Source organism: Agelaius tricolor, unplaced genomic scaffold (assembly GCF_023055355.1).
Source record: "Agelaius tricolor isolate 1412-34295 unplaced genomic scaffold, bAgeTri1.0.p SCAF_44, whole genome shotgun sequence".
NCBI classification, from domain to species: domain Eukaryota; kingdom Metazoa; phylum Chordata; class Aves; order Passeriformes; family Icteridae; genus Agelaius; species Agelaius tricolor.
This window is the reverse complement of record NW_027269304.1, coordinates 2,956,959-2,971,724: the sequence shown is the minus strand read 5'-3', so window position 1 is coordinate 2,971,724 and position 14,766 is coordinate 2,956,959. Positions and strand designations below refer to the sequence as shown.

The window sequence follows — 14,766 nt, the reverse complement described above, 5'->3', positions numbered from 1 at the left end:
CCAGAACTTTGTGGAACTCAGGTAAGGAACTAACAGGTAACTCAGATCTGCAGCCTCTGGAACAAAAGCCCTGGAGCAAAGCAGGACAACTTGTCTTTTTTTGCCCTTCTATTGGAGGATAAGGATGGTGGGGAGTTTTTTTCCTTAATTTCTGTTTTAAGCAGAAGGAGTTTAAAATGCATTCTCCACAGAAACTGACAGCTGGAAACCAGACCTAGAATTCCATTTTCAGCAATAAAGCTAGAAGCAAAAGCTGCCCTAGCTAGGCTGCCTGCAGAAGGTCGCAGTATCAAGAGATGGGTCAGGCAATCAAGAATGAAAACAAGTTCCTCCATCTCTGATGCACCAAAGGCAGAGAAGGAGGACAGCAGTTTAATGAAACCAGAAACAAAACAGTTCTTTTGGGAGAACAGTCTCACGGGTTTTTCATGGAAATCTGTAGTCCAAAACAGACATAAAAGTATTCACAACTCCTCAAAAACTGAGTATTGATAATGATTAGTTAAGGAGACTTGGGGCATTTAGGGTGTGCAAGTGCCTCTTAGTTCTGCTGAAGGGAGATGGGTGCAGAGAATAAAGTAGTAATTTCTCTCCCCATAAAACCTAGAAATAAATGCAGAGACCCAACTTTTCTGAAGAGAGGTGCACAGAGACTGAGCAGCCACCTCAAATGTCCAAACGCTCTGCTCAGTAACTTCTAGGAAAATTTTATTTCTCTACTCATGACCTTTAAAAGGAATAATCTGGACAAAACCAGTGACAGCATTGTCTTTGGTACACTCTACAGCCCTCTGTCACAGAGCTCAGCACTGAACTGTGCCAACAGGGCAGAGAGGATGTGGGCCTAGCTCATTTCAGTCTCTGGAGCAAGGAGAGTCTCTGGTTTGTTACCCTGTGCATTATCTGGAATTCTGCTGGCAGACACAAACACACACCAGACACCTTTGCCCACAGCAGAAGTGATCTTTCAAAGAGCTGGGGAGAACTAATCAAACCTTAACTGGAAAATAATCAAGATTTTAATACAGCTACATGTGAGAAACAGTGTACGCCTTCTTTGCACCAGCACCACATGGAAAAACTTCCAATGCCAGGAGTGTGAGATAACAGGAGCACAGAAATTTCTGTAGAGTAAAAATATCTTAACTGCTATGTACAGAAATCATCTTGTAAAAAAGGATTTTCAGGTACCACCCCTTTCAACCCAGAGATGGGGATGAATGGCCAGGCCTGAGGAAGAGCGGGACGGTCATTTGTGGCCATCAGAAGATGGGGTACTGCTAAAAGTTTTTATTTCCCCTTTTGGACACAGTTTTCAGCTTGAAAAGAAGTGGAAAGAGATGTATGTTGGAACTTGCTTCTCTCAGGAGAAGATCTCAAAATGTGGAAAAAAGAGCTCTTAACTAGAGAGGTGAAGAAATCTCCTCAGGACATCGTGAAGAAACACAAACCATTCTACACTGAAGACTGAATTTTTCCTCAGACCATCCATGTACATGATTTCTCACAAGACTTCAAAGTGTGCAGAAGTTTTCCTCCAGGAAAAAGTAAAGTAACAGGTACCTGGAAAAAAATCACGGGGATTTTTCTGCTTCAAATGAAGCTACTCCCACTGAAATGCCTGCAGTATTAACGGGCTGGATGAGCAAGCAACAGTTTTCTTTCCTGAGTCACCTGAAACAATTTCCAATTCTACATGATATATCTTAAAACTTCCAGCCCAGGAGCTGTCTCCCTGATCCAGCACATGCACATTCATGACATGCATCTTTTCAAGCCTAAAAAAATGATAAAAATGTACCTAATCAGCTCAGAACCCTGTTCACTCAGAAGAAAACATATCCAGTGGCAAATCTTGACAGAAAATAAACATAAAATCCATTCTAAATATGGGGAAAGCTGCAAATACTTAAACTCAGGATGAGCATGGAAAATCTTCTCTATAAAGCCAGAATTGGGCTTTACCTTTCTATTTAGTGTATTTTTAGTACGATGAGCATTGTAGTGCTGCAAGCCACAACACACTCTCTGAAGGGGGAGGGAACTCAAACAGCATTAATCTTACAGTTGCAGTTCAGATAATGTAAAGCTTGTAAGTAAACCTGAAGAAACTCAGTCTTTCTGCGCATTCATTTCATGAGTCAACCTGTGTGTTCCTGCCTGACTCGCAGCTATGTCGAGTGAGGCAGCAATATTTCCAAATCATTAAATCATCTGCAAGTGCTTTCCTCCTCCATCAAGCATTCCTAAGCCTTTCTCTCTCCACAAAAGCAAAGACAAGATTATTTCCTCTCCAAACACAGCCCACTCAGCTACAGCTGCCATGTCTGCAGCAGCCAGACCACGCACCCCTTCAGCAGGAACGGTTTTTCTTAGGTCAAGTGGAACACATGCCTAATAAAAAATTCTGAATTGCTTGCATGAATTAATAAACAAGCCTTCTGTGCTGTTTTGTACGTACAATAACAGTTTTCAGATACGACAGCACAGCTACAAATGCTCTACTACTTGACCTGCAATGTAGCAGCAGAGTTTTGATTTACCATCCCCGGCAGCCTCGGCAGGAGGAAGATTCCGGCAGCTCCCACTGATGGTGGGATTTTGACCTCTCCACGATGGCAAGACACTGTGTGGATCAGGATTTCACTCCCTGCACGTTCATCTTCCTCTGCTGTGAGATCTGCTTGGCTATATCCTAATACCACCCTCTTGTTTTTTGACATGAGCTTACAATGCTACCTTAAAACACCAGACACAAAAACCATGATGAAGACTGTCCTAAGCAAAACCTAAGTGATAACAAGGAGCATGGTGAGACTTGTGAGGGATCAAATTACTTTATCCCAACTGTGACAAAAACAATGCAGAGCTTTTCCTGCCACCTTAAAATATTGAGAGAATTGGTTTTACAAACACCAGGCAAATTAATTTCTGAAGTAAACCAAATTGTTTCTAAAATAAATGTTCATCCTGTCTTGATGTGCAAATAGAATCATACCACAATTTTATCTTTTCTTCATCAAGCATGACTTTATACAGTAAGTTAAATATTCAATCACAGAATTGTAGGACACACCGAACTTGCAGTTTCTCACTTTTCCTGAATTATGACAATACACATCATAAATGAGCAATAAGGTCATGTAATATTCCAAGGCCTGTAGAAATGCTAATGGAACATGCCAAAGGAGGTTTCTAACTACTTTAATTCACCTACTCAAATTCCTAGTACACCTCTAAATTTAGACTCAATAGTGGACTTACTAATCAGTTAAACTCTCCTGAGCTTAAAGGTTTGTGGACTCCTTTTAGACTCCAAATACTTTTTCACTGAACATTTCCTCTTGCTGATCGTTCTGTTTCACAATTTTGTTTCATAACAATATTTACATTTTTCGGATTTTTGGCTTTTGTTACATACACTTAATTTTGAGAACACAATGTCCCCCACTGAAGTCAACTGTTGTGCTTTGGATCTGCCCAGATTTAAATCTCTAATGTCATTCCTCACGGTCTTACACTATTCCTGTAAACAACTGCTCCTTCAGTGGGGAATTAAACCTTCCTCTAATAACAAGGAAACACAATACTAAGTAGCTAATACTAATAGCTAAGTCTTTTCTTTTTCCAGCAACTTTTTATTTACAACAGATTAGGACAAAATGACCACAACTAATGCGCTTGCAAGAGATACCTCATTTTTAATTTGAGGAATGTACCTTACTAAATTGGCTGACCTTAACAACTCTGTGGGTACAAAATGTCGCTAAAACTTTGTTCCTTTCTCTGATAATTATTTCTTTCATTAATTATGTGTAGTGGTCAGTGTAGCCAGGACATGACTGTGCAACATTGTCCAAGCTCCTTAACCAGTCACCCTCACAATTTAATCACCACTACAGGGTGTTAAAGAGACATCGGTGAAAGAAGCTGGATATCTCTGACTGTGCTGATGGTGCATTCAGAGTCTAAGGTGGTGTTTACTGCAAATAAACAACAAGGCTAGATCACCATTAGCTCACACGTTGTAGGATGCCAAGCCATTACCAGATTTTGAGAACAGAAAATGCAAAATGGTCACTTTGCTGAATCATTTCTGTTGTTCCCGAAGTGTGTTTATAAGACACTGGGATAGGGCAGTCTAATGTCAGTTTTATCCATAGAAATACTTTTTGGCAGTAACTAGACACTACTTGTGAGACAGACCTGGAAAAGACTCAAGGAGAGTTTTCACAGTTGTATTGTGAGAGCTACTTTCACTCAAGACTCCCCTGTCATGTTTTGAACGAAGTCCCAAAGGCAGCAAAACTGTCATGAAACTTCTATCCTTTATTCCTCCTGTTGTCTTTGACCAGCTGATTTTGCATTTAACTTATTCTATGTCTCTTGATTGTTTATTAGGGTGAAAAATCTCCAGGTTATTTCAGGATACAAAAGCATATGAACCACCCCAGTTTCAGCCAGGGTGGTCCTGACGGAAGCCAGAGATCAATTCCACCTACAGAACAGTCTTTTCTTTAGCACTGACAGAGCACAGAGATTTGGGCAGGTCACATCCATGTTTCCATCTGTCCTGTGCCTTTGTGACCAGCCTCATGCGTCCACAGCATGGGGGGCAGAAGGACACTCTTTATTCTGCATTAACACATGGGACAGCACCTTGATCTCTGAGACAGCTTCCAGGAGTCACCCATATTGTGCTGGCAATTAAAGAATTAGGAACTCCTAATTCTAAGGTATCCCTAGGAAACTGAGAGTTACATATGAACAGCACCTGTGTTTTTGAGCCACTGCAGTGCAAAATACTTCTCTATCACATTTATACATGCAGTTAAGGAAGCCATGGTAAAGACACACAAAACTTACGTAGTCATGAAAGGCTTTTGCTTCACTTGAGTGTTCACATGTTTCTCGTCTTTCTGGAGCTGCACAGTAGAGATCCCAGAACACACTGCAAGGGAGAGGTTACAGGGATGGTGAAAGTGTCACTGTGATGCTCACGTGCATTTTATGGCATACACAAACCTCACATGGATGTTCCTATACAGAAATGCCACTTTCTCTCCAAAGAATGAGAACACTCCCCTCTACGGAAGAATTTAGATTTGTAAATCATCTGTGAGGAACAAGTCCTGCCATCTGATCTCTGAGGCAAGCAGTGCTGTACTCCTTTAGCACCACTGCACTACAGACCAAGAATCTGGGGTAATAAATACAAATACAATGTGTATTACTGTGCATTTAATCTTATCCCTCCAGCAACTGCTCAAACGGCTTCCACAAAGCACGGGAAGGAATGAATTCATAATAATATGGAAAGGAAAGAAACTGGAGAGAAAACTGGGAATCCTTCCATGGTCAAGGTTCCTGAAATCACAGAACAATTTGGATTGGAAGGATTTTAGAGCCCATCCAGTCTCCAACACCTTCCACTATCCCAGGTTACTCTGAGTCCTGTCCAGCCTGGCCTTGGGCACTTCAGGGATGGGGCAGCCACAGCTTCCGTGGACAAATGTCCAGTCCTGTGCTTAAATCAAAGCTCCCTGAGGATCTGGTGCCTGGGCAAGCACAAAAAATGCACGGGCATCTTCTTAGGTCATAAAGAATAAAAGGAAGAGTATTATGGCACATAATCCTGTTGGTCTTCCCCACAAACTCCTTCAACTATAGTTACATACCAATCAGTTCTACCACAAAGTTTCTGGAATGAAACTGTGTCTATGCTGGAATGAGTTAATAACATATTTGAGTAATAAAATTTGTTGGGAGTTTCATAGCGGTTTTTTACTGGTTTAGACTTACTCCTCTATAACTTAATCCAGCACCATATTAGGGATTTATGGACAATTTGAGCACTCTGCTGCAGACAATCAAAATTAAGGATAATGCAGACATTAGAGATAAAAGGGACATGTTCTTGCCAAGCTTCCATCACACAGCAAGAGCTGTCAAAGAATGGTCAAAAAAGGATACCCCACTTCCCATGCAGCTGTGCAAATCACTTTGGTTCAAATGGGGCCATTTCAAAACCTGTGAATTCTTGTACTTCTGACAGCTGGGCATATTCTCTGCACTTCTGCATTTCTTCAAACACAGGCTTGTTGGATATACTAAAATAATGAATAAATACCACGGCTACACAGCACTGCCTATGAGCACTCTACTCCCCTGGGGAATTCTACACACACAGCTGTGGACTGCAGACTGAGCAAGTTCACATCTACACAGTCTCTGTATTTACTGTGTTTTCTTTCCAAATGTAAGTATTTATGATATGTGAAATGACCCCTTAGCTGCAAAATGTGCTGGAAGGTGGTGAAGAAGGAAAGCCAGGCCACCTCCTTTCTTATCAATGTGCTATGCAGTATTTCTTTCTTTCTGTATCCAATATCCAGTATCTTTTTCTGTTATTTCCGTTTCTGTACCTAATTTTCTGTTATTTTATTCCTTAATAAGAGAATGCTTCTTAATCCTGATCCTCTATTTTTTTTACACTGTTCACCTGAATTTCTTGCCTCCTGCAGCTGAAACTGGACATCAACATATTCTAGGAAAACCAGAGGAGAAGAAAACTGGTACTTACCACCACCAGGAATGCAAGAATCCTGGGGGCTCCCCCAGTGTGATGTTTTTTTCCCATCTTATCTAAAATAAAATGATAAAAACAGAGGTGCACATTGTGATCATTGTGACTAAATGAGGAACAGAAGATTCCACACTTAAGAGACACTTTATGGTCATCAATTTGGATGCGCTGTTTACTTGCTTTTCTATATTTGTTGATATAGCTGATACTTTAAATTAGCTCCTCTTGTGCTAGGGAAGCATAGTTTAGAATTTTATTCTTTGGTTTTTTTTTTTTAAATTCTGAATATATGGTGTATTATTTTAAGTTCAAAAACGCATGATTAAAAAAGTGATTTTCAAGTACCTTAAAACCTGAAATCTTTTCCCATTTGCACAGGAGTGATGCTGTGGATTCAGCAGGTGGCACTCTTCCCCCCGCAGCCAGGGCCAGCAGTGTTTTATAATGCTCGAGGAGAGCTTCAGCCACAGGTAATGTGGCAAAAGCCAGGCAGCACCACTGCCATAACCCAGCTCCCACCAGCCAGGGAACGTGCACAGCTACTCTGGCAAGCTCTCCTCAACACCTCTACTGCCTGGCACTTCCCTCCCACCAAGGAAACTGGCTCTGTTTGAGGCTCTGTTATTTCACAGGAAATGCAGTTTAAGAACTCTCGGCTCCTGAATTCAAACTTTTGTTGTTGATCAGGGAACCCATCAGACAACGCCACCCACAGCAACAGCATCTGTTTCTCTGCAAAACTTCCCAAATGTTGTACCTTAACTATAATCACACAAGCATCTTTTCAATGCCAGTCAGTAGCTTGTCATTATCTCCAAAATTAAATAGTTTGGGCTATCACAGAGCCCACACCACACTGTCCAAAAGAATGTCTCATGTTAGAACTTGGTGAATCTTTGGTGCACACTTTGCATTGTGTGCACTGCAAACTCCTCTAGTTACAATGACACACAGCATAATTTCCTGTCCAACTCTCTTAAAAAAGGAGTTGTTAAAAGCACAAACCATATTCTTCTCTAGAGACAGAAGCAATGGCAGACAAGAAAGGGTTATTTTAATCAAATGCTTAAACAGCCTTAATATGAAAGAAATTTAAAGTGACAGATCTATATACAAATATGTAAAAAAACATAAAAGCATAATATTAAAGGTAGTATTCATACTGCCAGGGTCCTTCCTAAAGCTGGCATTTTTTGAAGAGACTTTAAGATTCTCAACTCTCACTTGATTTCCACATCCAGTTCTTAGGAAATTTAAACACACGCAAGTTTTGTCAATACAGAATATGTAGCTCATATGCCTAAAAATGTTGTTTGGACTTACATGAAAATCCATATAGAAAATCTCAAACCTAATGCAAATTTGACATATTATTTGAACACAACTCTTCAAAAATAACTATGCTATTTTAAATTGTCTATAAAAGATAACACTGAGCCACTATCACTTGAATTGGTAAAGCTGGCAGATTGAAAACCAACATCCCTCACACAGCAGCTAATACACAAAAAACATATTTCACAAAGTTCCTGAAGTGTTTAAGTGCCTAAAGTTCCTTAAGTGCTGGCAGGAAAAAGTGACGAATATTTGGAAGCCAAAGTCACTACAAAGGTATTACACACTCTTCAAATACACTTCTCAGAGGCACAGCTGCTCCTCATGCAGCCTGGGAATGTCTTGGAAAGACTTGTACTAATAATCAGGAATACACAGTACCTCTGAGAAGGTTCAAAATCACATAATGAAGAGATGCATTGTACAACCAGCATGAAAAAGGGGTTCCTGAAGCAGAAATTTCATTCGCTTAGCAGTAAAAATTGTGTCTGTGAAGAACACCCACATTATGTTTAAGCAGTGATTGTTTTCTTCAAAGCAGGGCCTGGTGAGGAAATTACCCAGTTCAGGTCTTGAGTGGCTCCTGGGACATATGTCATCTTGAGAAACTGACTGGGAGGAGGAAACTGAAGGGAATGTGGAAGTTTGGGACCCTTTTAAAGGATTTTTGTTTTGTTTTGTTTTAAATACCCGTACTCGTGTCTAACATAGCAGATGCAGTCTGTCTGATCAATGGGACTTATGAAGAATTATTATTTATGAAAAAAAAAAATCTTCATTGTCAAGTGTGATTGAGCTCATAGCCAGGGAATGATTAACTGGGAAATGCTCACCAACCAGGTCCAGCCAGGGTAATGGAATTATCTGAGGCTGGAATCTGATTTCCAGGATAGAAAATATGTGGGATAAGGATCAGGTCTTCAAGAGAAGCATACAAAAGTCAAACTAGACACAAAAGCATGACAAAAACATGGGGATGCCCAGGACAACGATCCCCAAGTTACAGAGTATCACAGTGGATTCATGGATGCCCAACTTCTATTTTCCTTTAACGTGGTTCCATTCCTCTGAGTCACAGTCCCTGGCAGATCTGTGAGAGAGGGCTCTTAACCTTTAGACACCACTGGCTGCCCTACAGCTCAGACAATCTGTGTGTGCTCTTCTTTTAAGCCCCAACACTCAGCTTTAATCTCAACTGTTTAACTTAAAAATGAAACCCACCCAAACTGAGAGAGCAGCCAGCCCAGCAGTCACAGAACCATTCACAAGAACTGCCAGCACATTTACCCTCCTGCACTGCTAATTAGTGAGGGAAATAAACCCACAGCTCGTACCTCGTACCCACTCTGCACTACTCATTGTCCCTGACCTGTGTTTACCACCTCTTGATGAGTACAAGTCTTACTTTTGAAGATTTGATATATCCTTATGTTTCAGTGTTCAGACCTGAGAGCTTCTCTGTAACTCAAGACTAAATTAGTTCTAAAAGCTGAGTTTCAAGACACGGTATTTAATGTTTTCAGGAAATCCAGATGCCATACCAGCTATGCTTCTGCCAACTGTTCATTTTGAAAAAACATCATAAAAACAAAGTGAGCAAAATTTACCTTGTGCAATGCATTACTTACAAATGACAGCTGTCTTGGAAAAGCCAAGAAGATACTCTACATTATTTTCTCTTATTTTTCCAATGTTTTACCGCAGAGATAAAACAATTGTCAAAAACATGCTTTATTATAAATGTAAACCAATCCTACTACAATTCTACCCTTTTTCCTTATCTGTGCTTTGTCAGTTTTGTGTGAGTATCACAAACAACTCTCTGGATTTTCATTTTCCCCTCTTCCATCTCCAAAATGTCATCATCAGCATAATAATTTAATTAGCTTTTGGAGGAGGATCAGTTAAAGCAGCAAATTTTCCTAGGACAATATCTTGCCTATTTTTCCCCAACTTCTGCTCACTATTCCTATTATTACTACTACTATGCTATTGTTATTATTATTAGTTATTGATACTGTTGTTGTTGTTGCTATTATCTTGTATGTTCTTGTCAAAGATTAAAAACCATAATAAACCCAGAAGACTTCAATGTGTTCAGCATACATTTGTATCCTAGGGCAAAAGTAAAATGCTGATGAGACACAATTTACTTCAACCTTCACAAGATGCATACAAAGCCTTTGAAAAGACTCTTAAAAAAACCCCAAAACTACTGTGTAAAGGTAAAAATTCCATTAGCAGTTGAAAGTGTATAAAAAAGCAGGACCTAAGTGGTTGTGGCCCTCATTGATTCAACAGATGAAAAGAAGTGAAGTGGTTAAAAGCATGGTGAGAGCACAGAGAGATCAGCAGTGCTTCAGAGAAGGAAAACTGATAGTGTATGACAGTGGGATGTAAAATACATTTAGAAGGGCCCATCATTCACAATTGGAGATATCAATAGTAAGTTAAAAGGTCATCAAAACTGAGTACCATTGAAGTGTTCTCCAGCATGCCCACTTATTAGAGAAAATAGATTAATCTTCCCCAGTGTAGAATGGGGATTACAAACCACAGCAAAAACAGTCACACAAGATCATGTAAAATGGCATGGCAAACTGGGTTCTGGAGAATAAGGAACAGCGGATTGAGGCAAACTGATACCCAAGGTTTTCACTGCTCTTATTTTAGACCAAATCGTATTTATCTCACTTGCAGGCCCTCGGAAGTCATGTAAAAAACTCACCTCTGATAAAAATGTCTGAGCTGATTTCTGTGCTCCTACATGGAGCAGATATTCATATACGTACAGTGCTAATCTGAAAAATAAACAGAAAGGACAATATTTAGTACTGTGCATTTGTTTGCTCCTCTTTTTCAGAAATAAAGGATTATCACAAGTTTGAGATATGCCCCACTGCCTTCCACAAACCACAAAGTAATGAAGTGCCAAATCTATTACCTCTACCAGAATTTTTCAACTAGACATGCAGGTCAATCTGACCATAGGTGTTTAAATAGTCATTAATTAAAACATTATTAAGCCCCCAAATTACTTAATGTCAACATTTTTAATATTTGGACAAGCGCCTAGTGAGCTAACCAGTGACCCAGTGCTGCTCTGGGTGAGCATGCTTACTGTAAATACAATATATTCATACAGCGTCACTGATTGCTTTTCCAGGTCAGCTTTTTTAGCATGTGGAATGTGTCAAGCTGTTAGCACTCTTGAAAAATAGCCCTGTGGTTTTTCCAAAAAACATGGAAACTTCAGGCTGCATCAGGAGAAGCGATGGCAGCCTAGATCCATGGCCAAACAACCACAGCTCTGCAGCAAAGGGAAAACAGATCCTGAAATTCATCCAGACCTGGGCTCTGGTGGCAGCAGAGCTACAAATAACTGCCACAGCTCCAGATGATTCCCCAGAGCTTCCTGTTTGTCCGTCTGCAAGCCTCCAGGCTGTCCAGAAGGAAAAGGAGGAGGAGGAGGAGGAGGAGGAGGAGGAGGAGGAGGAGGAGGAGGAGGAGGAGGAGGAGGAGGAGGAGGAGGAGGAGGAGGAGGAGGAGGAGGAGGAGGAGGAGGAGGAGGAGGAGGAGGAGGAGGGGGAGAAGGAGAAGGAGAAGGAGAAGGAGAAGGAGAAGGAGAAGGAGAAGGAGAAGGAGAAGGAGAAGGAGAAGGAGAAGGAGAAGGTCTCTTATATTTGCTACCTGCACTGTTCTTAAGAAGTTAAATGTATTTGAATGCATGTAGTAATACACAGCAATTCTTATTTTGACTATTCTCCCTATTCATTTCCAAAAACTTGTAGACGGCTACACAAAGAAGAGAGGGAGAGGATCTCTCTTCCTCTTCAAAACCCTATGCCATGTTCTGTGTGATCACTGTCATCAAGGCTCTGCTGGAGCAGTAATTATTGCCATGACCTATCAAGTGTGAAATTTTAAAATCTCAGAGAGACCTTCCCCAAAAATGGTTTTCACTAGTTGTTTGTACTTTGTACATGCAATACATACACATATTACTTTACTCTCTGTCCAACTTCAAAAGCAAAGATGTACTTTTTTCTCAAATTAAATATATATAATTCAAACATATGAGTGGTGGTTTTAGTTTGAACTCTCTAAGTACTGTGGGGAGAGAGGATTTCTTAAGAGTTGACTTAATTCTTCCCAGTTCAACTACCATGCAAATTTTAAGCAATAAATGTTGTAGACTAAATCTAAGACAGATGTAAGAGACATAGGAGAAGAAACACTTTTCTGCCACAGCCCATACATCCTGAATACCCAGTAATGCTTTAAAGCACCTCATTTGTCTTATGAGAGTCCCTTTTTTGTTCTTATCCAAACATGAAGCCTGCAGTCCAGATAAAAGGGTTTGTGTGATCACATCCTTCCTGCCCCGTGAAGGAAGGCGGAGCAGCACAAACCCTGGGTTTGCTGCGGGGGTTACAGCACCCCCACGGCTCTGCCGCCGACTGAAAGCTTTGGCACACAGGGCACATCGATGCCCACACTGACAGCACAAGGCTTTAATACCCACAGAGGTTTGTGCCTCCTCTCAGGACTCTGGGGTGCCCTCAGAGTGCTCCCGCACAGCCCAACATCCCTGCCTGTCCCCACTGTCACCGCTCCAAAAACACAAGGTATTTCAGCATTGCAACAAGACCACCCTAAAACTTTTCACCTAAACACACAGAATGTGCGAATTAAGCACGGTGCTAGCTGCTAACCTCTCTGTGTAAATGCTGTTACCTCTTGGGCTAAACAAACCAGCAGTGCAATGAAGTGGTGTTTAATGAGTGCATGGAGGGTGAACATGGCAGATTTCAGTAGAAGGCTTCAGGCTTCTGGGTTGATCCAGCTGTGGTAAAGCCCAGACTGCCAAGGGTTGTGCCAGGAGGGCTGGGGCCACCTCTCACCAACAGATGTGGGACAGGAGCACAGCACAGAATAACCCCGTGGGGTCCTCCTAGGTCTGCATGGCTGCCCCAGCCCTTGTTATTGCGCTCTCAGGAAGCCTTTACAGAACGTAACAATGTTATGGGTTCATTCAGAAATAAATGCATTCACCGAAGAGATCAAAAGAGACATACTAAGGTTTCACCGTGTCACAAGGAAGGATCAACGGGAAACTGATGCTCTGGGGAAAGACAGCAGAGACACCCAAAAAGGTGCAACACTGTTTAACAAGGAGGAATACCAAAATTACAAACTGCAACCACAGGCGAGGAACAGAAAAGACAAAAGCCAAGCTACAGTTCAAGTGTGTACAATGAACAAATTAATGAACTATTTCACATCCTGTCACAAGACTAAGACAGTATTAGTGAGGTGGTCTTCAACACCAGAAGACTTGAGTTTGAAGTGACATTTTAAAAAAAGACAGTTTTTACTCATTAAACTGGTGTGAGAAACCATGCAGAAGCAGCGAGCAGACATATGTTGAATTTTCACATTTACATACTTGTTGACATCCCATGAGTAATGTGAAGAAAAAATATTTCCAATCAATTTATGACAATGCTGCAGTAATTTCTGTTAAAGACATGACACAGGCCAGAGCTTCCCCCTCCCTGCCAAGACAATTAGAGCACATATTCATCTGTACCCTGACGATACAGTCACTCCATTAACAAACAAAAAAGGTTACTGTCTGACTCATGTTGCTAACCTGGTGCACTTTGCCTGAAGTTCCTGCTCTAATTGGACAAGGCATTCCTACATCCCACAAGCAGCTACTGAATTCCACAGAAAAGAACCACTTAAGTAGTTCAAGTCAAGCATTTATCAGAATACTACCAGGAAATAAGCAGTAATTCCTCTAACTGTGACGTGGAAATTGCATTCCTACATTTTAAAGATGGGGAGATGCAATTAGCCTAATGAGAACTTACAACTCAAGCCATGCAGCGCTGCTTCCATTGATGGAAACATGGTGAACTCACCCAATTCCAAACCAAAAGACTAAGACTGCACATCACACAAGTGCTCCCACCACTTCCTCCGTCACCCAGAGCCTTTATGCTGCTAACATCTGACGCTGGATGTAAAAAAATAAAGTATCTATAATGGGAATGTTCCAGATCTGAGCATCACCAAGATATATTTATAGCATTTTTAGATTGTTAAGACATAATTTTTTGAAAACTCTTCCTGTATGGAGAGTTTAGCATATGGCATGCCATCCATTTAACTTTTGGTGGGTTCAAAACAGTAATTAAAGAACTAGAAAATCAATATCCATACATAATTGTAAGTCTGAGTGAAGCAGCTGAGCAAGAATGAAAAGCAACTTCAGATAGAAGAGATCTTAAATGTTACTCTCCATGTTTCAGAAGACCTCATGTATTCCCAAATTACTACTCTGCTCAGAGAAGTAGCTTTTCTGTTGTTTTCAAGAATGTTTATAGACTTCAGTTCAAATCCGTATTTCATTTCAAATCCTTGGAATCTCACTCATCTCACATTCAAATTACAAATCCCATTCTCTAAAACAAGAGCAAGTACCACTGAATCTTAGCATGTGTTTTAAGCGGGTTTTTTCTGAACAAATTTTCTTGACTCCAATAATTCAGTACTTTAAAACCTGTTCCAAAGCTCCTGAAGGCAAGCTGCTTTTACCAAATTTCAACAAATGCCAGTAATCAATCCTTCTAAGGAAGTTTATTTAATATGCCAAACCAAGCTTTCTGGCCTATTTGGTCATACTGACCATAATTTTTTGCTCCTTCTCTCTCCTTGTTTTTAGCATATTTATATGGTAATATAATTTGTTCCTAAGTATTTATTTTTAATATATTTTTGATATGGATATATGTGTATGTATATTTATTTATTTATTTGTTTTTATTTATATGTTT

At 40.5% G+C, this 14,766-nt stretch overlaps 1 protein-coding gene across 6 annotated transcripts in view; it reads right to left on the bottom strand.

Moving 5' to 3' along the window:
• The window catches only part of SSBP2 (single stranded DNA binding protein 2), a 137,055-nt gene that overhangs the window by 93,591 nt on the left and 28,698 nt on the right, over window positions 1-14,766 (bottom strand). For all 6 annotated transcript variants that reach the window (XM_071455120.1, XM_071455124.1, XM_071455121.1 and 3 more), the window contains exons 2-4: window positions 10,650-10,722; window positions 6,584-6,645; window positions 4,867-4,951 (exon numbers count right to left, since the gene is read on the bottom strand). In XM_071455120.1, the coding sequence (XP_071311221.1) occupies window positions 4,867-4,951; window positions 6,584-6,645; window positions 10,650-10,722 (220 nt within the window). The remainder of the gene's footprint in view (window positions 1-4,866; window positions 4,952-6,583; window positions 6,646-10,649; window positions 10,723-14,766) is intronic.